Consider the following 23358-nt stretch of genomic DNA (forward strand, 5'->3'; position numbering starts at 1 on the left):
TGATCAATGACTTCTGATATGATTCATGTACAGTCAGACGTTCTTTGTTTCAAAATCGTTTATTGTTGTTTATGTATCAGTAAATCAAGCCAGTGACTAAACGATCAACTTCATATTGTTTCTCTCAGTAGCATGTTTTTTGTGTGATTAAATTATATAAAAACCGATCAAAGAACTCTCCCTTCATAATCACTGGAGCTGTCTATCGTACAGCGCAAGTTTATCAGTGACTGGACTCTGGACTCTCGCCAAAACTCCCATTATAATCAATGATGCTGCTGTCTACACTCTTATTTACATCATGTTTGAACTGTTAGATATAATAATAAAAAAATAAAGATCTGTATTTTCTGTGACTGCGGACCTGTCTGCTAAAGGGATAGGTTTTTTTTTGAGAGAGAGAGAGAGAGAGAGAGAGAGAGAGAGAGGTGCAACCTAGGGCCATCTAATGAGGAGTGACAACAAAAGAGCTTTGCTCAGCAGGTTGTGGATTACAAGTGTGTTCATTACTGGAAATGGACTGTCAGGAAGTTTGCCTAAAAGATTACAGGGGTCAAATGATCAACACTATCATTTTGCATCTTATTATGTTTTTTTTTTATTATCTTTCTCCCGCATCCTGGTAATGAGTTTGTTTACATTATTGAGTTTAAAGGACTCTGTATGCAGTTCTTGGTTGTGGTATGTGCAATCCATGTTAAAGGTACACTGTAACTTTTGGCCCTCTAACGGTTAAAAAACAAAACTGCATGCATTTTGCAGAAAAACATTGTTTTGGTTGTGCTTCGGCTCTGTTTGACTGTGCGGATGAATATGGTTAGATCAATATCTGAAGATGTTACTGTAGCTATACCCATTAATAGACATGGTACTTCTTTAAAAAGAAAAAAAATCCAGCACAGCGCAACAACCATAATGAAATGACCCTTCACAATTGATAATGCTTTACAATTAACTCTGAGAGCAATATGTGGCAATTTATCTGTTCAATAAAATACCTTACCCACCTATTGAGCAATAAAAACGCCATCCCCTCATCGCTTTTACAACATTTCAAATCCCTCAGTTCTTGCCATCTCCGAAAAGCCAAACCAATGTAGTTTTATTAAAAGCTCTGTTGCATTCTCTTTTTGCCGGCAGACTCTCCTCTGTTCTGCATTTTTTTTAAACGGCTGTTTCCCGGACGTTCGAGATTTAGCTGCTCCATGTCAATCTTTCTCGCTCGTTATGACAACTAACCTCTGCCACTCCCTCACCATACATGAATCAAAGTAGCTGGAGGAACTTTGCTCTATTTACGGATATGACGAGACACACACGGGCGAGTGAAGCATGTGCACAATTTCCTGCGAAAACCATCCCACTAGGTCGAAAATATAAACACTCATAATAGGCTTACCATATTGAATAAGGGTAAGACAAAAACATGTTTTGGTAGAAGGATTGATGATATATTGACTCTTTATTTAAATTGTGTTAATAAAAAAATAAGAAGAAAATAAGAAAAAAGCGTATTTGTTTTCACAGAGAACGAGTGGTCTGGATCCCGTACTGCCACAGACCCTGTTACAAGTACTGGTACAACTATTTCCAAACAAGGTTTCTCTTCTCTTTAACTACAGAAAAGCAAACATACTATTGCCAAAAAAATATTTTAAAAAATACTAGTATATAAGCAATAAATATAATTGAGTTTTTTATTTTTATTATTATTATTGTTTCAAAAACAGTAACAATAAGTTAATGTCGTAATAAATTATTTTGTAATTTCAATAAAAATATATTTCTGTATAGATTATATACAGATATATACAGATTACATATATATATATATATATATATATACTGTATGTATATATATATATATATATATATATACAGTATATATATATATATATATATATATATATATATATATATATATATATATATATATATATATATATATATATATATAAAATAATTATATTATTATACTGCTTTTTGAAACTAACCATATTGATATATATTGTTATTTCTTTCAGATAAGCATGCTGCCCCTAATGCTGTTCAGGCCCATCCTGCACCTAAAACCGGCACCTACCGGCCCATCACCAAGAGTGTCTCTGATAATGGCGTATACGGTTTCAGGGTACCTGCTGCCTCTTCTCTCCCTTCTCCTCTTCCCACATCAGCATCCACACAGCCGAGATCCAGTGAAAGGGAGGCACCACAGAGAGGCAGGAGCACACCCGACATGTAAGAACCATTTTTCAGGCAAACTTTTTTTTAAGGATTTTCAGATTTGAAAAAGATTTGATCATGCATCTTACAGCAATATTTACAGACACTATTTGTTATTCTTTGCATGTCTCCCAGGAATGAGTGGGGACCTCCTGATAGAAAGGTTGACACACGAAAATACAGAGCGGAGCCGAGGAGTATTTTTGACTATGAGCCAGGGAAATCATCTATTTTAGAGCAAGAAAGAACGGTAAATAATCAATGGTTTTTCAATGTTAATATGCTATAATTTTTGCATGAAGCTTTAAAAAGACCCAGATTGAATGAAGTGAGCTAATTACATTGAGAGCATAGTTTTAAAGGTAGATTAATTATTTATGGTTTGTTTGAAGTTAGCAGCACAAAGTCCATAAAGTTTATGAAGCAGTTTTGCAATTTGAGTTTAGTTTTTGAAGGCACAAACGTATTGATCTTAGAATTAATGCCCCATGACTTTATGGGTATAGAGATAGATCGTAAACCAGATGCAACTAATGAAATACTATCAATCGGTGAATCCAGTGTCAGCAGCGCTTCAGGCATGATACACCACACTTACATGATACACCACATATACTGATTGACTAAACTGAGTTGTTCTTATATATTAATGGAATTGTATTGACAATATACATGGCAACTGTTGTAGTTACATGATGAGCATTCTATATACGTAAAAAGAATCATCACAAACATTGCCCTAATCGAGCGGAAGTGCTTCAGCAAGCTTGTGTTGAGTCACTCAATAGAACACATAAATTGCAGGTCCATTAGAGCGTAATGTGGTCAAGGTCACTAATAAGGTTGGAGAAACCAATTTGCTCCTATTGGAGCAGTTTGTCCTTGTGCAGTGAGCATTTGTTATGTGCTCCTGCCCTCTGCTGGATAGGGAGGGAATAAAAAACAGCCTTTGCTCTGTTGCTATTTTCAACATATAATAAATGTTTTGAACTCTGCTGAGCTTTTCATCATTTCTTGTCAGCTGAAGACAGTTTTCATTTTACATCTGATTGTCACATTCCCATGATTACCTCAGTTCATCCCTTCCTTTCATCTTCTTCTCCCACTTGCTTTCATTCTCAACACCAGACAAGTAACTTAAGACCTGAGGACTTAGATTTAGAGAATGAGCCATGGTATAAGTTCTTTGCTGAACTGGAGTTTGGGCGGCCGGTAAGTGTGGCTTTGGTTCGGTGCTGCCAGCATGCCGCTTGTGATTGGTGTGGGGTTGGAAAGGTCAGATACGTGCTGCACATGCTGTCGTCCCGTGATGGTCATGTCTGAAATGACTGGTTGGAATGACCAGACAATTCCGGACGCTGTAACACATACGATGGAGTTTGATAATGAGCCTCGTTTCCTCTTACCAGCATTTAAGGCTTTGATTTTTTATGCACATTAAACTACTGTTCACTGATTATAAAATCTGTTGTGGAATTCATTTGACTATTATTTGCATGACTTTTACTGTTTGCTGGATTTACAAACTAGATGTTTGACTTTTGTCTTATTCTTTTTGCAAGGTGTGTGTAGTTCTGTAGTCTTAGGCTTGGCGTGTTATAGATTGTGAGAATGTAAAAGCAGATGTACTGCAGTATGTAGTGTTTTTGTTGCATATGTGCAACATATGTTGCAGTTTGTGGTCGTCACATTGTTCTTCAATCTCCTCAGTCATGTGACTTTACTTTCTCCCTTGTTATGTCACTGTTTCTCTGCTCCTCCCCTGCTCTATCCCACCTCTGGGTGAAGCCTCCCAAAAAACGTCTTGATTACAATCCAGAGAGCGCACCTCGATTCTGCGCAGAGGTAAAGAATGAATAAATGAATCCGATTCAATAAGTGAGTGAGTGATTAACTGCTTCACTGGCATACTATATTGACGACTGACTGACTGACTGATTCACGGAGAGAGAGAGAGAGAGAGAGAGAGAGATTAATCAAAATAGGCTAATGCCTACCTTCTCAACCCAACCTCATTTAACATCACTTAACTTCGGATATAACAATAAGCCCATTGTTTCAAGTGGAGCAATGCACTATTTGATTCTTGAGATATGGGACATATTAGACATCAGAACTGACTAAATAAAAGCTTATGTACAGAATAATTACTTTGGATCATTCTGTTAATCATGTTCAGAGTTATTAATTTAATTTGCAACCTCCTGCTTCTCACAAAATGCGTGTTTTCCTTTGACAACTCTCATCGCTCTGAGATACATAAATAATGTGCATTTGATTTAAAAATAATAATAATGGGCATATCAAATATGTATAAAGGCATACTTCAAATGAGGAAAAACTATTTCTTTACAAGAGTGATATAAAATGTATGCCTTTTGCCTGTATTACAGGGTCTTTTTTAGTGTCTTTTTGGACACTACTTACAAGTACTGTATTTATACTGTAAAATGGCATAGAATAGTCCACAAATTGGGATACAGCTCATGTCATTTTATAATTTTGATAAAATAAACATTTGGCTGCATATTAGGATGGCATGGCAAATTTGTGTTAAGAACATTCTAGTGATCATCTCTGATCATTATTTAAGTGAAAATGCTGCTATTTTCTAAAGTAATGGCAGGTTTTGTTCCATGTCTCAAGAATCGGTGTACTGCATCTTCAACCACATCAGCTTCTTTTTTTGTCATAATAACATTTTTGTCTATTATTCCATTGTTTATTTATAATGAGACAGGAGCACTTCCACCTGGCTCTCATCTGCCGATTCTGTCCATGTGTTTGTAGTAGGTGAAGGATCTATGGACATGCCCTGTACAGTATCATGTTACATTATCCTGTTTCACTCAGGGGCTTTTTTTTTTTCATTGTAAATATAGTTTGCTGGCTGTCAACTGGAGAAATTAATTATGAATAATGGTTAAACTGAACTGGGTAGTGAACAAGATGCAATGTTTTGCATATAACTATCACATGCATCTGTGAGTGAATTTGCCCTAAAATCTCTAATGACGTAAAAAAAAAAATGAATTGCTTCCTGTGAATTGCTACTGACCACTGTAAGGGAAGAATATAACTTAGAGGCCGATGTAGTAACAGTTATGGTTTGAGGAATGCTGTAAATCCAAACAAATAATTGCTAAAAATGGTCACAGAAGCTTTGCAGCCAAATTTTGAGCTGTGTAGTGTGGTATCTGTCACTCAGAGCTGTATTTATGTTGACTAGATGTAAATGTGTCACTCTGTGGAGACATTCCTGGTACTGCATGCTTGGGCTACTTTTAAAGAGGGTTAAAAAAACGCAAGGGGCGTCTGCTGTTGGTCTGAAGAGCTGTTCCAGATAACACTGCTCAGAGCTTCAGCAAACAGGAAGATGATTATCTACTCCAGCCATGCGTACAAGGAATTCCCTGCTTTGTTCGACATAGAAACCCTTGTAAGTGATCTAATGCGTCTAGCTGTCCTGGGAATGGCTGGGCTTTTCGAAGGAGAGCCCATGTCACCGTATCCAAACATAAGAAGTTTCACTGTTTTTAACCATTGGTATATTTGGAGAGCTCTAGGTCTCAAGGATCCTACTGTACCGTAAGTGTGGATATTAAATGAGGAATTCACCCTGCTCTTTCTTCTTCATCTGTTTCAGACCTCCCTTTATCAGCCATCCACAGGCCTTGAAAGGCCATCAAGGTAGGTTTACTGTGTATCATTGACCCCAAAAAACATTTGGACATATGCATCACAAAAATCTATACATTTAATTTCATAGATTTAAAAAAATATCGAAATTTTTGGATATAAAATATCAAACTATAGGACATCTAAAAACAGACATTTTCTCAAAACATTTTTACAATAACTTTTAACTAACTGGTCCCAAGGTCATTCTCAGTGGATGTATGGAGCAGGTCATAACATTACAGAACAGGTTAAGTGTAACGTTCAGAAAATCCTTTAGCAGTGTTTTTACACTTTTTGCTTCAATGACATTGATTCTGCAGCTCTGCAAGTGATAACAAGAGGAGAAGGAAATCTGAACCTGCAACAGCTCAGCCCAGGGTTCAGAGCAGCGTGGGCACAACACAAACGTCTATGAGACCACCAGAGTTGCCCAAGAGCAGCAGCACCCAGAGGAATCCCCTCACCAGCCCCGGTTCCCCTGCCACCACCAGGACTAAAGGTAGACCTCAGACGAACAGTCACATTCGTTCACCTTATTGAAAGAATAAGCAACAGAGGAAGGTTCACTAACAATATTCATTTTGCTCCTCGCAGCACAAGCAGAATTTTAAACAACTTTCCCTTTGCATGAATAAAGTTCAATGAATTATTTAGTGTGTACAATCTTGCCCCAGTGTAGTGTAGCATATCAATTGCTTCTTCTTTATTCAACGTGGGCTTGTTGATCAATATGTCTGATTTCTTTCCAGTTTTCTTCCAGGTTATTTTATAAACGTCCTTACTTGTCTCTCCCATGGATCAATTACCTTTTAATGTCTTCCCGTGTCTCTTTTTTTACCATGCTGCTTGTGGTGGATATCAAAGGTGGGGATGTGAGCTATATGCACACAGCACATTTAAATGATCAAAATCAAAACCATTCTACCTCAGAATCCACATATCAAAACAAAGAGCAAAATGGGGACAGTTTTATGTCTGTCTCAGCTCTCTCAGATGGGTTCTCCAGCCTCCCTGAAGGCTGGAAAAGAGCCCAAGAGAACCCAGAAGACTGGATGATCACAGAAGAGACCTCGTCTAAGCTCAAATCCTGGAGTTGTGACGATCTCCTGTCTGAGGGGAGGGGAAAAGAAGTGCAAACCCGTTCAGAAAGCATCGGTTCATTGTTGCACAACGGGGAAGTAGAGGCATCACAATGCAATGACGTCCGAGAGTCTGAGGATCTTAGGGAGAAGACCAGGCACCACTCAGCCCACAATGCACCAGGCTTCCTCAAACTCTACAAGAAGATGCATCACATCAACCGGCAAGAACTGATAAACTCTACTGTGATCTGCTCTGTGAAAGCCAGGATCCATAAGTATGAGAGCGAACAGCGGAAGGACAGATGCACTGGCAACAAGGGCTGTAACGAAGCGGTGCCTAGGAACATGGTGCACAACAGGATTTCTGAATATGAGAGTCTGATCCAGAAGTCCAAATCCATGCCAAATCTTGGAGATGAGTGCCTGATCAGGGGTTCTTTTAGGAGGATCAGCAGCCCCAAGCGTAGCCTCTCTATTGAGTCATTACTGGATGAAGAACCACCAGCCAGGAATCCCCCTGAAGGACGGCCTCAATACCCCAAGATAAACACCCATGTGCCAATCCACATCCAAGTCACCAGTGACCAATTACAAAACTCTGCCATGCACAACGACTACTCAGACAGTGAACATGATGCTGTAGTGTCTGATCTTAGTGACTTCATCCAGATTGAGGGCTCATCCTTCTGCAGCGAGAGGGAGTTCGACCTGTGTTCATTTGCCTCCTCAGAGAGCTTTTGCGGATCGGGGCACCAACATCATTATCACAGGCAGCTTGTGAGCTCCTGCAAGGGCCGCTGCCCAGCTTCCTACACACGATTCACCACTATGATCAAGCACGAGAGGGCCAAGCAGGACCGGAAACAACATTTGCGGGTAGAGGAATCTGAGTTTGGCCTCAGCAAGCTTGCCTTCCTGGTCAGCCCAGTGCCTTTCCGCCGGAAGAACCTGTCACCTTTGAGTTTTTCCCGAATACCAAACTCCAAGAGCTGCATGTATGATGCTCTAGATTCTGCCCTAAAAGACATCTACGACCACATCCGCACTGAGAAACGCAGGGGTAGCCTGCCGGACAACACCATCCTCCATAGGTTGTTGGTGGAGTTGCTTCCCGACATTCCTGAGAGGAATTCCTCTCTGCACGCGCTTGGGAGAGGCAGCCCTACAATTCAACTTCGCTCTTACCACCCACAGCCAGATGGCATGCCCAGCCAGGACACTCACCAACCCGAGTACTCACACCTGTCCCATAGTGCCTCTCACAACCATATAGACAGCAACAACAACCAGAGGAACCACAACTCTGAATTCTGCTATCAAGGTGGACCCTTGTCTAAATACCCTTTGTCTCCTGTGTTTGAGTTCTGCTCCTCCACCATTGCATTGTTCCATCTGTGTTTGTTAATGTGCTTGCTTAGAGCAGTGATGTCCCAACCTGCTCCAGCAGGGCCAAAATTCTGCAGAGTTTAGCTCCAACTTGCCTCAACACATCTGCATGGAAGATTCAGGTAAGCCTGAAGACCTTGATGCGCAGGTTCAGGTGTGTTTAATTGGAGTTGGAGCTAAACTCTGCAGGACAGTGGCCCTCCAGAAGTAGGATTGGACACCCCTGGTTTAGAGAAAGGAATCATTATGTTGCAAGGAGTATCAGAGAGCATGACTCATTCCCACATCCTCTGCTTCATCAGTCTTTTATTTTCTCATTTTATCAAATTGTCCTTTTTTTTCTTATTTTTCCCCCAAACAAGTTATTTTCCTACTCCATTTACATTTATGTATTTGGTAGATGCTTTAATGCATTTAAGGTATATATTTTATTAGGTTCATGCATTGTCTGGGTATCAAAACACTAGAGGAACACTACTTTGTGTGTGGGCTTGCCACAAAAGAAATGTAACTTTGTAAAGTTTCAGTCTATATAAATAGCTTTAGACAGATGACTTGAGCAGCTGAAGCATGCAATCTAAAAACAGATTTGAGATTTTATTGGCCTGGGAAGAAACATACTCTCTTATCAGTGTTAACACAGTTCACTCTGCCTAATATGATGGTGATGAGATCAGCCTCAGTACCTAAAGTTTTAGTTTATTTGTTTTGTGAGAAGGTCAATGTTTATGATTTTTTTAACCATAAAGTCATGCGACACTGTATACTTTTGCATAGTTAATAGTGTTTATAAATGAAGACCGTTCAGAGCAAGGGGGCTTGCCTGCGCTTGGCACAGTTGCCAGCTAACCATTTGCAGTTCTAGTATAAATACGCATGGTCTATACTGGGGATCTGAGTGGATGGGTATAACATAACTTCTGAGATGATTCTTGGAAGTTGACTTCATTATTATGGACAATAAAATATGTATATATTCTTTCTTATTTACAATATTTACTTTTAATTTGCCAATAAAATATGTATATATTCATATTTCCTTTTTTTTCTTTTATTTTGTGTGCATTTCTCTCATCAAGCCCCAAATCATTACTTCCTTTGCTTGTGCTTGTTCCCATGCATGTAATAGTTTTGAATCTCTGTGAGACTTGTCTTTGAATCGGTTTACTTCTCTGTTCTCTCTAGATCAGGACACATCCAGAGAATACTCTTACCCTGATGTGGGCAGCCACACACAGCAGAGCAGAAGACAAACCCCTGAAGTCAGAGAGGTAAGGGAATATGCATCACTCTGTAATGTTCCTGAAAAATTATAGTAGAAACTCTAATATTTTATCTAAGCTTTGGTCAAATTGTGAATAAACCCACATAATGAGAAGATGTATTAAAGTTTGATTGCTCTGCTTCGTTCACTTGACAGAAACTGCCAGCCAGAGCAATATATGACTTCAAAGCACAGACAGCGAAGTAAGAACAACTTGCAAACCATGTCACCGGTTTCTGTTCTTATTGCATTTGATGTGCTACAATCAACGAGTACATTTTCATGTATTATTTATGTCTTTCCTTTGCATGTCTTTCATTTTGTTATTTCCCCACGTGGAATATAGTTAACTTAATTATTTTTCCTTCCAGAGAGCTGACGTTTAAGAAAGGAGAGACGGTATACATCACTCGGCAGATAGATAATAACTGGTATGAGGGAGAATATCGTGGCCATGTGGGCATCTTCCCCATCTCATATGTTGAGGTGTGTACTTTATTGATAAATATGTTTAACTAATAGAAACACTATATATTTATACTGTTAATTATTGTTATTCTTATTAACTATCTTCTGAAGTTGCATCTTCTTATCTTCTTGTCTCTTCACAGAAAATCCCTCCTTCAGAGAGACATCAGCCAGCGAGACCTCCTCCTCCAGCCCAAAACAGAGAAATTGGAGAAGCCATTGCCCGCTACAACTTTAATGCCGATACTAATGTGGAACTTTCATTAAGAAAAGTAAGCATTTTCTTAGTACTGATGTCATAAATATGATTTAGTGTCAGCAACTGCTCATTAATCCACTCCTTAAAGGGATAGTGTACCCCAAAAAGAAAATGTTGTCATCACTTGCTCACCCTCGAGTTGTTCCATGAGTTCAATCAAACTGTCCGGTTACCAACATTCTTCAAAATATCTTCTTTTGTGTTCAACAGAAGAAAGAAACTCATACAGGTTTGGAACAACTTGAGGGTGAGCATTTTTGGGTGAACTATCCCTTTAATGTTTCTTACCACTTTAAGAACATGGAACATAACATATCTTGCACCCAGCGCAATTGACTTTGTACACCGATGCATATATCATTCCTATTTTGCACCCGACGCACAGAGGACTTTTCCCTCCACAGACGCAATTCGGTAAATTAGGGAATGAACTTGCGCTCCCGGGGGCGGTTCAGCGAAAAGAGGCATTTTCCGGCGCAAACGTTCCCTGGTGCTATTTTGCAGTTTCAGAAAACAATTCCGCCACAGACCAGGAAAAACCTAGTCTAAAGTCAGTGGCACATTATTCAGATGCAATTTTAAGGGCGCATGCTTGGCCATGATGTAGCGTGTGCACAACGCGCATACACTTTGCTTCTCTCATCTACACAGATGCAGGCAGCAGTTCCCATTTTTTCAAACCATACATAATTACAAGGAAAAATATTACCACACAAGGGAAATCATTGTGGTGTCCATGAAGATGTGAAAAAATAGGCATAAATCTAGCTTACACATTTACCCAAATTATTATACGCCTATTTAACCGAAGCTAATTTGGGTGGTTTTCTCCCATCCCCATACAATGTATTCTCTGTCTTTTTATGGCCCTGACGAGAATGTTGGTCTCCTCAGCTGTGAACCGCTCCTGGCATGTGCCTGGCAAATCCGCCGTTATAATAGCAATCCGCCATGGAACAAGCCTGCTTTTAAAGGGAATGTGAGATGACGCTCTGATTGGTTTATTTCACGATATGCTCAAACCACACCTATGAGTAATGTAGCTACTTCAGACCAACCCATTTTAGGTTTGCATCGGGCGCTAGAGTCATTTATCCTGCCGGTATAAAAGCAACAGCGCTCGAGATCCTCCCACTAAGTTACTTGCGTTTCGTGTTTGATACTTGCATTTCCGATCATTAAAATAGGGCCCCATGTCTTTTGCTAAATAATTCTCTATTTTACTGAATGCTAATGTTCTGAACTCTAACATTGTGCTTTAACCAAATAAGAAGAAAGTGCCAAGACATTAAACACCTTAAAAAAACGAAGCCTTTGCCCCAGCCAGCCACCACTTCATCACATAGTTGTATACTAAATATCAAATACGTTCTATTTGGTTATAATTTTGTCATTTTGCAGTGCATTTTTGCTTTCGATCCACCAGATATTCCACCTTATATCTTGTGTTGGTGTCTTCCAGGGCGAGCGTGTTATTCTGTTGCGGCAGGTGGATAAGAACTGGTTTGAGGGCAAGATCCCAGGTACAAACAAACAAGGGATTTTTCCAGTGTCTTATGTGGACGTCGTTAAGAAGACCACAGTACAAAGTACTGGTCAGCCTCCTGGGCCCAATATACCCACCAGCTACTGCAGTGACAGACTGAACAGTAGGGTATGTTTTCAGCTGCAATTTTACCCAAAAATGTACTTAGAGGGTTTAAAACACAACAGTTTAAGGGTCTAAAAATGATCACATATTACAGTCTCATGAGGTTTTAATCATTGTGACTAAAGATATCTGAATTTCAGGGAACGTATATCAACAAAATATATACTCTGATCCAGTTAAGTGACTTTATGATCTTATCTAGATAAATACTGACTTATACTTTAAATACATGTGATTCTTACCGACAAACGGTGGCGTCAGAGGCAGTAAAACCTCTCAATTATATCAAGTTACTCATATTGCCATAGGTCATGTACAGCACTATCAGTGTCAACAAGGTGGCAAGTACAAAATTAATCCTTTCTCAGATGGCAACTGTCCCAATGCCAAAATAGATCACCTCTGTCATCTTTAGATTACCTTTGGCTTGTTGTGTAAGATAAGCCTGAGTTTAGATTAAATGCCCTTGAGTTGTAATTCCATCTAAAGAACAAAGAAGTAAAGGCTTATTCCTTCGCTCACATGAGCCGAGTTCAGCAGGATTAGATCAGATTTATCACACATCCTGCCAGTATCCAGTATAGGCTAATTAAAACGTGGACATGACCTGCTGTGCTATACATGTGCTACTCGGCTCTTGCTGTTACTGAAAGGGATGTTTCTGTAAAGGTGAACTAATGTGACCTGTCTGCCCTACTATCTTGCTTTTTCTTATTATAGCAAACATTGTAGCAAATACATTTCAACTTTATACCACATACACAGACACCATAAAGTTTTTGGACACTTAAGTCATACACAAAAGATTAATATTATTGCATTAGATAACACAATATCAAACCAGTGTAATTTATCTATTACTGTTTCTTCTTATCTAATGGACGCTGAGTCTGGAAATAAAGTTTAATTGAATTGAATGGAAAATTATACATACACACACACACACACACACACACACACACACACACACACACACACACACACACATATATATATATATATATATATATATATATATATATATATATATATATATATATAAACAAAGATTAAATGATAAATCAACAGATATACACTGTTTGAAGTTGGTAAGACTTTTAAATATTTTTTAAAGAAGTATCCTATGATCGCTAAGGCTACATTTATTTGATAAAATGCAAATAAAATAAAATAAATACAGTAATACTTGTGAATCTTATTACAATATAAAATTACTGTTTTGTATTTTTATATATTTTAAAATGTAATTTATTCCTGTGATGGCTAAGCTGAATTCTTCAGTCTTCAGTGTCACATGATCCTTCAGGAATCATTGAAATAGGCTGATTTGGTGCTCAATAAAAATGTATTATTGTTATCCATGTTAAAGACAGCAGAGCTGGTTACTATTTTGTGGAAACTGTGATACTGAACAGAAAGTTCGAAGGAAATAGAAATGTTTTGCCACAATGTAAAAGTCTTAGAGAAATCATACTGATCCCAAACGTTTGAACAGTTGTGTACTGTTCAGAATTAAGCATGTTTAGACTCTAGTTGTCAAACGTTAGTGCATGGCTTATATTTGTAAAAACATTTTTGAGGAATTCACAAATACACACATAATTGTCCAGAAAATGTCCTTCTAGCCAATTTTTGTTCAGTGACTTTTTTTTATTTCAATTTTGACAAAGAGTTCTTGAAAAGCATTGTGCACTGGGGAGGACAGGATACTCTTATTGCTGGTTTATAGTTACATTTGCTATGACCTCTCAGTGACCTTGTTGTTGTTTCCACCTCACAAATCAATACAGACAGCGAATCTACTCTAAAAATGATTAATTATGGCATATCCTCCCTTGTAGTTCATGTCTTTTGTCTTAGGCCTGTTTCCCACATACTGTCTGCGGAGCCTTTACAGCACTTGAGTGCTTGACTGCAACAAGCTTTCACAATGACAGCATTTCTGCTATGTAGCAGAGCTATGGCTGTATACTGAAAATAAAGTGACTTCTAGGATATTATATTAAGAATTTCTTTTGACAATGGCCATAAATTATGTGAAATCTAATTTAAATGATGAGTGGGATTATATTTACATCCAAATAGTAAATAATCTACTCATAATGGAACTCAAACACAAACTGAATACTAAATAGAAAGTGCTGTTTTTGTACCATGCTTTTCTAGGTAGCATTTTCTCGTAATTCACTTTCACTATCAGTTCTCTTATTTTCCAGCGTGTATCATCACTATCACTTTCTGTTTCTCCTCTCTCCTTCTTTCTCTTAAGCTGTCATCTGCACGTACCCTCTACAACTCTCCATCCCCAACTGTCCGTCCATTCTCCTCATCCTCTCCTAGTCCACAAAGAGCCGCACACCTACAGGCCATCACCAGCGAGTGGTTGGCCCTCACTCTGGGTCTGTCTCCTTCAGGAACCCCTGCCCCTACACCTCCACCCTTCCCTTCCAATTTCCAGCCATACTATGAAGTGTTGGACTCTGCCATCTCCCCTTCTCCCGCATCCTCCATGCTGAGCCGCTCTCCCGCCCTCACTCCTCGCAACTTCACTCCTGCGCTCAAAGAGGGCCACTTCATTCCCATCTCCTCCCCAAAGTCTTACATGTCCCCCGAACCCAGCCTGTCACCTCAGCCTTATCTAACCTCCACCTCCTTCACTCCTTCGCCCACCTCGCCCTCATTTGACGCCAGCCCCAGGTCTGGCAGTGTCATAGAGATCCTCTCCAGTCAAAAATCAGATTTACCCGAGAAGGAACTGCAGTTGTTCTCAGATTATCATTATAAACCTGGCCAGACAGACCCCCCTAAATTGTGTAGCCCTATTGACTTGGTTGTTTTTGACGCCCACGAATCCCCATTGGATATTCTGTCATCAAAAGAACCCGAGGATGATATATGTGAGGAGTTAGTTTCAATCATTAAAGCCAGTCAATCAAAGGGCACGTTCGAAGAAGAGGAGGGATTTTATTGCCAGGAACCAGATATAATGGAAAAGCTACCCAGACTGTTTATAGAGGAAGAGCCGAAAGAAGACAACAGCTTATTAAATGAACCCCTGACATCAAATACGTTTGCTCCAGTCCAACCCGCCCAGAGTGAGGGTTCAGATATTGAGGTAGTGCTTGCAGTGTGGTTATACTGCCCAAATGAAAAGCCAAAATAAATTTCCTTAAAGGAGAAGAGTGTAATGTTTTAGATGACCAAATATTAAAGGAGTAGGTCACCCAAAAATTTAAATTCTGTCATCATCTGGTCACCCACATATTGTTCCAACCCCATAACTCTAAACCCATAAGATCATAAATGAATCTTCAGAAAACAAATTAAGAATTTCTTTAATGAAACCTGAGAGGTTTCTGTGCCTCCCATTGAAAGTCCAGGTAACCAAAACTCAGAATATCTAAAAAAGGTCATAAAGGTGTTGTGAAATGAATCCATAGGAATTGAACGTTTAATCCAAGTCTTGTGAAAAAATATTATCATTTTATACGCTGAATAGATTTAATTTAGGCTTTTGTTTACATCTAAACAATGATCGACACATACATAGAGCACAAAACATATGCGTGTTGCACGAGATTCAATGAGGTTTGTTGTTGCGCGACATGCATGTGACGCACACACAAGCGTCTGGTTTAACCATAGATGATGCACTCTAAGTGTTCTTCAGAATTTAAATTTTTGGGTGAACTATCCCTTTAAATTCAATGATTTCGGAACAAACAATGGAAGATGGGTGAAGTGCTCAGATTCTTATTAATTTCAATGATCATAATTTTTGCAGTTCTTTTTGGTGACGTTAATGGCCTTCACCTTTAAACCCTGAAGCATCTGTAGAGAATTACAAACATATCTTTAGCATGTATAGTTAGTCTCCACATTAGCAGGGTGAAGTTTGCCAGAATGCCTCTCCATATGTCTCTCCCTCCCCTGTCCTCACAGATATCATTGCAGTTCACACAGCCCTCATCGGCTAAGTACTCTCCCCCTTCCCCGCGTTACACCCCCCCATTGCCTGGGGTTTCACAGTCGCCCCCTCTCTCTGCCAAACTGTTCTCTCGACAGGACCTCCGCTCCCCAAAGGTCAAGGTAAAGACAAGCTGCTTGCTAGTGACTGTCGTAGTGCTAATCATCCTCTACCCTGCCCTTTAGTCTTGCCACTCCGTAATACAGACACTAACATTCCCTATTAAAGTGACCTATATAACTTAAAGCACATAATCCTTGCAGTATGCATTTCCATGAAAGATTTATTGCACCACAGTGTGCACGATTCATAAATAATTCTCAAAACAATGTAGTTCATATGTTTGGCATGCAGTAAATTATTTCAGTTACATGGGAAGCTAGAATCATAATTATTAGTAGGTCGTAGACATATTTAAATCACCCAACCCTTTTTAATTCAATACTCACACTGGCATGGGAGGGAACAAACAAACAAGCAGCGCTCATTATGGATGGTTGGGCAACTGAGTAAATAATGAGACATTTAGACCAAAAATAAAGTATATTCACTCATTAATGTTAATCCGTTTATTTAATATATAGACTACCATTCAAAAGTCGAGGTTGGTAAGATTAATGTTTTTGAAAAAAGTCTCTTATTCTCACCAAGTTCATATTTATTTCATTTCTTATGACTATCAATGTTGAAAACAGTTGTGCTGCTTAATAATTTTGTGAAAACCACAATATACTTTCAGGATTCTTTGATTAACATTAAGTTAAATTGAATCTTTTTGTAGCAATGTAAAAGTCTTTACTGTCACTTTCAATCAATTTACTGCGTCCTTGCTGAGTTTTATCTTACTGACCCCAAACTTTTGAACGGTAGTGTATATTTTTGTAACTTGTGTTTGTATATGACTGCACATAACCCTCATTTCAGCTTCTCCTGGTTCTGGTTCTTTCAGTCTGTGTTAAGGCGTGATGTTGTGGTTGTTGGTAAGCCCCCTCGTAGCCCTGTGATGTCTAGGAGGTCCTGCGGATCGCCTGTTAGAGGTCAAAACTTGTCACCATCTCATAGGGTAGGGAGTATGTGCACCTTGTGTGACTCAAGGGAAATTCAGTTTTCTCTCATTTCAAAGTATCCCTGCACAACGCATAATGTCATTCACTGTATTTGACCTGGGAATTCACTGATTTAAGTGCAATTCCTTCCATTTTTTCTGCTATAGCTGGATATAAAGATATTATGATAGAGTATAAACTGCCATATTATATATTTTTGTCAGTGTCTGGTCACATGATGCTTCAGTATGCAGTAATATTCAACATACAGTACAATATGGAGGAATGCTGAGTCATGAATGAGGGATACTCTTAACACCATGGCCTTGTCTGTTTATGCATTAGTGCATTTTGTGGTCAAGAAAATAACATTTAATTCCTAACAGTGCTGTAGAGTGATAACATTTTGTTTGTTCTGCATGTGGAAATGTGTCTGAAAGTGTTTTTCCTGCATGTCCATGACTTCTTGGATCACAAACAGTGGATTTTGACAGCCTTTCTTGTTTTTTTGTGTGGCTCAAAGCAGCTGAATAGATTGGCTTGCTCATGCAGCATTGGTTTAAGCCATGTACTGTATTGAGATTGTTTGGGGTGTCTGGATTACTCTTGGGAATGTCCCAATGATCTTTCCTGTGTACACAGCTTAAACAAGGTGTACTCCCCAGGGCCAGGCAAGCAGCCTATTCCCCACATTTCCTTCCAAAAAAGGGGAGTACAGTCCTCGTTTTCAGGATTTAAGGCATTTCTCAACCGTTTCTAAATCCATAAACACATTTTAGAAAATGTGTTGTTTGATGGCTTAGAAACCCTGAATTTGAGCCACGGTAGTCCTGGATCTCATACGTATTTGACAAAAATGCAATTATTCTTTTTTTTAAATCTGTATTTAATCACGTTTGTGGGTTTGATCATGAACATAGTTCAGATACACAGCTGATCCAGGTCTGGCCTCAGGCTTTGCATTAATGGTTCTCATTGAGCACAGTGGAACTCACAGTGTTCTCAGCATCAGATACAGCAGAATGAGAGACGGAAACATTTAAATGCCCTTTCATGGTTTCTCTTTTTCAGTCCCAAAGACAAGCATATGTTCATGATCCGCTTCAAGGTGTTGGAGAAGCGTGAGTATCTTATTAAAATATTGTATTGTTTTATGGTAACATTACTTCATTTTGGGATTTGGCCTGTATATTACTTAATGTAACCTAATGTAGAATACACACTTAAAGAGCCTTTCCTCTTTCAGATTTCAAGCCCTGTATAACTACATGCCACGAAATGAAGATGAGCTTGAACTGAAGGAGGGGGATGTTGTTGACGTCATGGAGAAGTGTGATGATGGATGGTTTGTGGGTAAGACTGTAAACTCTCATTTTTAAGAATGTTGCTTGTTACTACACAAGGAGCGTTTTAGTGATGTTCACTTATTTGCCACTAGCTGGCGCTATTCTCCAACAAAAAAATAATAATACTGCCAAAAATGGCCGATGGATTTATGGATAAATAAATAGAGGGATTCAGTCTAAAATATTATTTTACCTAATAATGTATACTTAGATATTAGATAGATACATTTTTATGTCTGCCTCATTCTATTTTGAATTTTTTTAGGAACGTGCAGGAGAACCAAATTTTTCGGAACCTTTCCTGGGAACTATGTGAAGCGGCTGTAAATGGACTCTTCTAATACTCATCTCTGATGGTCATACATATACTGAGGAGAGATGGACAATGTCACCTACAGCTTCCTGCTGGAAATAGCATGACATGTTCCAGTCATCAACCTGTTGGACTGATGGAAACAGAAGCCAATGGCCTTGAAGGGGGTTATTGCACCATTTATATAATTTGGCTTAAATATGTTGAAACCATTATGTTAATTAGGAATTTCAGTAAATGCTTTAAAACATTTGGTTGCCTACATTTTTCTCATAGTTGAAAAAATCAGTACGCTTACCGTCTAGTTAAGCTGATGAATTTCAACAATATGAGTACTCAAGTGCCCTGTTTATCTTCATTGGAAGGGTGAAATACAGGTGAGGAATGATCTACTGGTGCCCTTCTGTACACTGGACCTGATGTCTGATCTGATCTAGACCGTATAGATTGAACAGTATTGCAGTGTCATGTTTGCGTCAGGCTGTGGATATTAACCATTCCTGCCAACATGTATGTTTTTAGTATGAAAACTCTCTGGTTCAGAAGAACTCTCTGGTTTTCTAGGGCTCTATGTTCTTCCTCCAGACATTCCTTTAAGCATTTGAAGGATTTTACAGTTAAGAGAAAAATATTTTTGATGTTTTTCATTCTAAAGAGAGAAAGTTTTTAAGAATGCAGTATCCCTTACAAAAGGCGTTTTGGCAAAAGTGGGCATGTTAACCGTCGTAAACTGACTCTTATTAATGTCTCTACTGCCTATAATAAATATTTCTGTGTTGGGTGACCTTGCACATCACTTTTGGTTTACACTGTAATCTATTTATGGCCAATAAGAGGAGCACATGATGTCATAATTACTAAACTGCAATTGGCAGCCATGTATTTTGTATATGTCGTCTTCCGATTCTTCAAATTGATTCAATTTGAGTGAGGAAATGTACGTGAAAATCTATTTTTGTTTATTTGATCATTCAGCAAACATTTTTCATTATGATATACTTAATATATTGTTATTTGTTCACTTTCTATGTCTTTGATCTGTTCAGCACAGTGAGTACACTCTCACATTCAAATGTTCAATCTTCCTGTGAGACTGTATGACTAACAGTTTTATTCCAGTCGGTAAAGCAAGAAATGTAAATGTGTCAGTCAATAGAAACATGAACCAATAATATATGTAATTTAGGCAATATTATACCTCATGGAATTATGCAGTCTCTGTGTTGTCACTATGCTTAATGTACCAGTAACATCCTGCGCATGTTGTTTCATAAAGAACTGCTCGTCAGTGCAAACTCATTATTGTACCAGTATGAGAATTTATTAAGAGATGCGTATGGTTGTACAGAGCAATATTTCCACCTGGCTCTGAGCTGTCACCAAGTCTTCCATTCTTAAGCACTAGTTGATCAGAAGTGAAGTTAACTGGGCTGTTCCTGGTGCATAACTCTATACGTCATTTATGTGATAACATGGATACTTGTTACATTTTTAATAATGCATGTTTCAGAAACAAATGTTTATAAAGTACAGAACACTGTGATATGTTTATTCATTTAAACCTAGTATAATTCTGGCATTGAACATTTGGTGCTAGAGTGTGTGATGGATTCTGATTGGATAAAAACAGACTTAATTTCACCGGTCAAGAATAGACAGAATATCACATCACTGAATTATATAAAGACATGACATGCAAAGTCCTAAACTATTGCTGCTGGTAAATCAACATGTCCACCCATTTGTTAAACAAAAAAATATATATAATTAGACTCTCCAAAAAGTAAAAGCAATCAATGTTTTTAAAGTCTTTCTTTGCCTTTTCTTTCTCTGTGCAAAAGTACATAAATAAAGTCATATATTTTCTTAGTGGGATTCACAGTCTCCTAAGGATAATTGTGCCATCCTGGACATCATCATTCTGCTAGCAATCTAGTCCCTGCAGACCGTCCAGTCTATAAACAGCCACATCGTGTCCTGGAGTTGTCCCTCCTGCTGCCATGGGGACACAGTAAACAGAGGGTCAGTGGAGAGCCTGTCTGAGTTTCTGTCCCAGAGAAAGAACCAGAGCCATCCAGCTCACTCACAGGAGGCAGGGGTTTCTGTCTAGACTTTGTGCTTTTCCCGCATTTGTTTTTACTGGAGCAAAATCTCACACGCTCTCTGATATAAATACAGTATCTGGGAACAGAGCTCAAACCTCATTAACATCCAAGCCAATCTGTTGGCCCAAAATCATAATTTACTCACTCTCATGTCATTTCAAACCCCCTTGACTTTTGGAACAACGTGAGGGTGAGTAAATGACAGAATTTAAATTTTTGGATGGCCTGTCCTTTTAATTACTAGAAGGTACACAATGTGATGACTCGGGTTAGAGAAGGATTTTCTGGTGTTCTGGTTTCGTAGATTTGATGTAGCTCAGGCCATGACAAATAGCCCTTCCCTGGCACACCAAACAAGGAGCTGTTCAAGCCTACAATACAAGTGCTCTCAAGCTAGAATGTTTGGCCTTCAAATGAAGAGCACACAGGCCACTCCAGTGCCACATACAAGTACACAGTCCTCTCTGTGCAGTTAGGCTACATAAACTTTACTTTGGAAACAAGCATTGTGAGCATGTGCCTGTATTTCGCATAATAAACATGACGACAGCCAGGGGCTGGACCTATTTTAAATTTTGAAATGTTTGCAAAATCCATATTCATGAGTGTAAAAATATGGGGACACTTTTTTTCATTTTTTTTTATGGGGTGCCTGTGTCGCAGTAGGCCTACTGATGCATAGAAACACTCCTTATGGCAGCTCTGAAATAATGAATGGCATCCAAAGTTTTGGCTACTTGGCTGTTAATCAAAGTAGGCTATTTGGACACTTACTTCATGAATGATGTCTACCTGCAGTGTTGTTGTTGTTGTTGTTTTGTTGTTGTTTTTTTTAAATCAAGAAAATACTTCATAAATGTAACAAACAATTGCTCAGATGGGCTTGATGTAGATCTTTGCTTCATAAAAAATCGTATGAGTCAATATAATGTTCTATTTCTTTCTTGAGGGTTTTTATTTTTTTATTTTTTTACAGGAAAACCTACATTTGCGAATATTTTTATTAAAAGAATAAAATGTGTTAAATAAACCTGACTGATGAGCATGCTCTAGAATAGATGATGCCTTGTTACGCATTTACATAAAGTCGAAAAGCTATTGAAAAGCAGCACAGCCGAAAGATCGAGTTCTGAACCAGATAACTTACGTCTGTTTGTCTATGGCAAGCCGTTTTAACATTTAATCATTTAAACCGACTAGTCTCTATTTTCATGCTACTAGTACTTATTTTTTAGATACTAGTATCTATTCCATTAAGTACTAGTACTTATTCATTAGCTACTAGTGCTTATTCTTTAGGTACTAGTGCCTATTCTTTAGATACTAGTGCTTATTCTTTAGGTACTAGTACTTATTCAATAGATACTAGTACTTATTCATTAGATACTAGTACTTATTCATTAGATACTAGTACCTATTAAATAGATACTAGTACTTATTCATTAGATACTAGTTCTTATTTATTAGATACTAGTACTTATTCATTAGTTACTAGTACTTATTATTAGATACTAGTACTTATTCATTAGATACTAGTACCTATTAAATAGATACTAGTACTTATTCATTAGATACTAGTACTTATTCCAATAGTGACTAGTAACTATTCTTTTGTTACTAGTAACAAATAAAAAAAATTGCCATTGACTTCTATGGGGATCTGTCATTCAGATATCAACTATTCAGTTCTGACTAGTATGTATTCCAATTGTGACTAGTACATATATATTAGATACTAGTAGTTATTTATTAGGTACTAGTACTTATTTTTTAGATACTAGTAACTATTACTAGATACTAGTATGTATTCAATAAACACTAGTACTAAGTCATTAGATACTAGTACCTATTAAATAGATACTAGTTCCTATTAAATAGATACTAGTACTTATTCATTAGATACTAGTACTTATTCAATAGATACTAGTACTTATTCATTAGATACTAGTACTTATTCATTAGATACTAGTACCTATTAATTAGATACTAGTACTTATAAATTAGCTAGTACTTATTCAATAGATACTAGTAACTATTTATTAGATACTAGTATTTATTCCAAATGTTACTAGTAAGATTTTTTATTTTACTAGTAAGATTTTTAATTGAACTATCCAGTGGCCGTTGTGACTAGTCATAACATAAGACGAGTAAAAAAGCAGTTGTGACTAGTAAAATAAAAAATCTTACTAGTAACATACTAGTATCTAATAAATAGGTACTAGTATCTATTGAATAAGTACTAGTAGCTAATTTATAAGTACTAGTATCTAATTAATAGGTACTAGTATCTAATGAATAAGTACTAGTATCTAATGAATAAGTAATAGTATCTAATTAATAGGTACTAGTATCTAATGAATAAGTACTAGTATCTAATGAATAAGTACTAGTATCTTTTGAACAAGTACTAGTATCTAATGAATAAGTACTAGTATCTATTTAATAGGTACTAGTATCTATTTAATAGGTACTAGTATCTAATGACTTAGTACTAGTGTTTATTGAATACATACTAGTATCTAGTAATAGTTACTAGTATCTAAAAAATAAGTACTAGTACCTAA

The 23358-nt window shown here is 37.8% G+C and overlaps 1 protein-coding gene across 10 annotated transcripts in view; it reads left to right on the forward strand.

Moving 5' to 3' along the window:
• The window catches only part of sorbs2b (sorbin and SH3 domain containing 2b), a 55377-nt gene extending 35392 nt beyond the window's left edge, over positions 1-19985 (forward strand). For 6 of the 10 annotated variants that reach the window (XM_082178003.1, XM_082178001.1, XM_082178007.1 and 3 more), the window contains 18 exons: positions 1528-1599; positions 2025-2238; positions 2359-2473; positions 3352-3435; positions 4012-4068; positions 5870-5913; positions 6225-6403; positions 9558-9643; positions 9793-9839; positions 10008-10122; positions 10248-10376; positions 11826-12017; positions 14284-15129; positions 15957-16103; positions 16931-17044; positions 18099-18148; positions 18274-18380; positions 18639-19985. In XM_082178003.1, the coding sequence (XP_082034129.1) occupies positions 1528-1599; positions 2025-2238; positions 2359-2473; positions 3352-3435; positions 4012-4068; positions 5870-5913; positions 6225-6403; positions 9558-9643; positions 9793-9839; positions 10008-10122; positions 10248-10376; positions 11826-12017; positions 14284-15129; positions 15957-16103; positions 16931-17044; positions 18099-18148; positions 18274-18380; positions 18639-18700 (2660 nt within the window). In that variant the 3' untranslated portion in view covers positions 18701-19985. Of the gene's footprint in view, positions 1-1527; positions 1600-2024; positions 2239-2358; positions 2474-3351; positions 3436-4011; positions 4069-5869; positions 5914-6224; positions 6404-6768; positions 8308-9557; positions 9644-9792; positions 9840-10007; positions 10123-10247; positions 10377-11825; positions 12018-14283; positions 15130-15956; positions 16104-16930; positions 17045-18098; positions 18149-18273; positions 18381-18638 lie in introns of all 10 variants that reach the window. The other 4 variants (XM_082178002.1, XM_082178006.1, XM_082178008.1 and 1 more) reach the window with 4 other exon arrangements.
• Positions 19986-23358: the final 3373 nt, after the last annotated feature.

The sequence above is a fragment of the Leuciscus leuciscus genome, assembly GCF_965113295.1.
Source record: "Leuciscus leuciscus genome assembly, chromosome: 8".
NCBI lineage: Eukaryota > Metazoa > Chordata > Actinopteri > Cypriniformes > Leuciscidae > Leuciscus > Leuciscus leuciscus.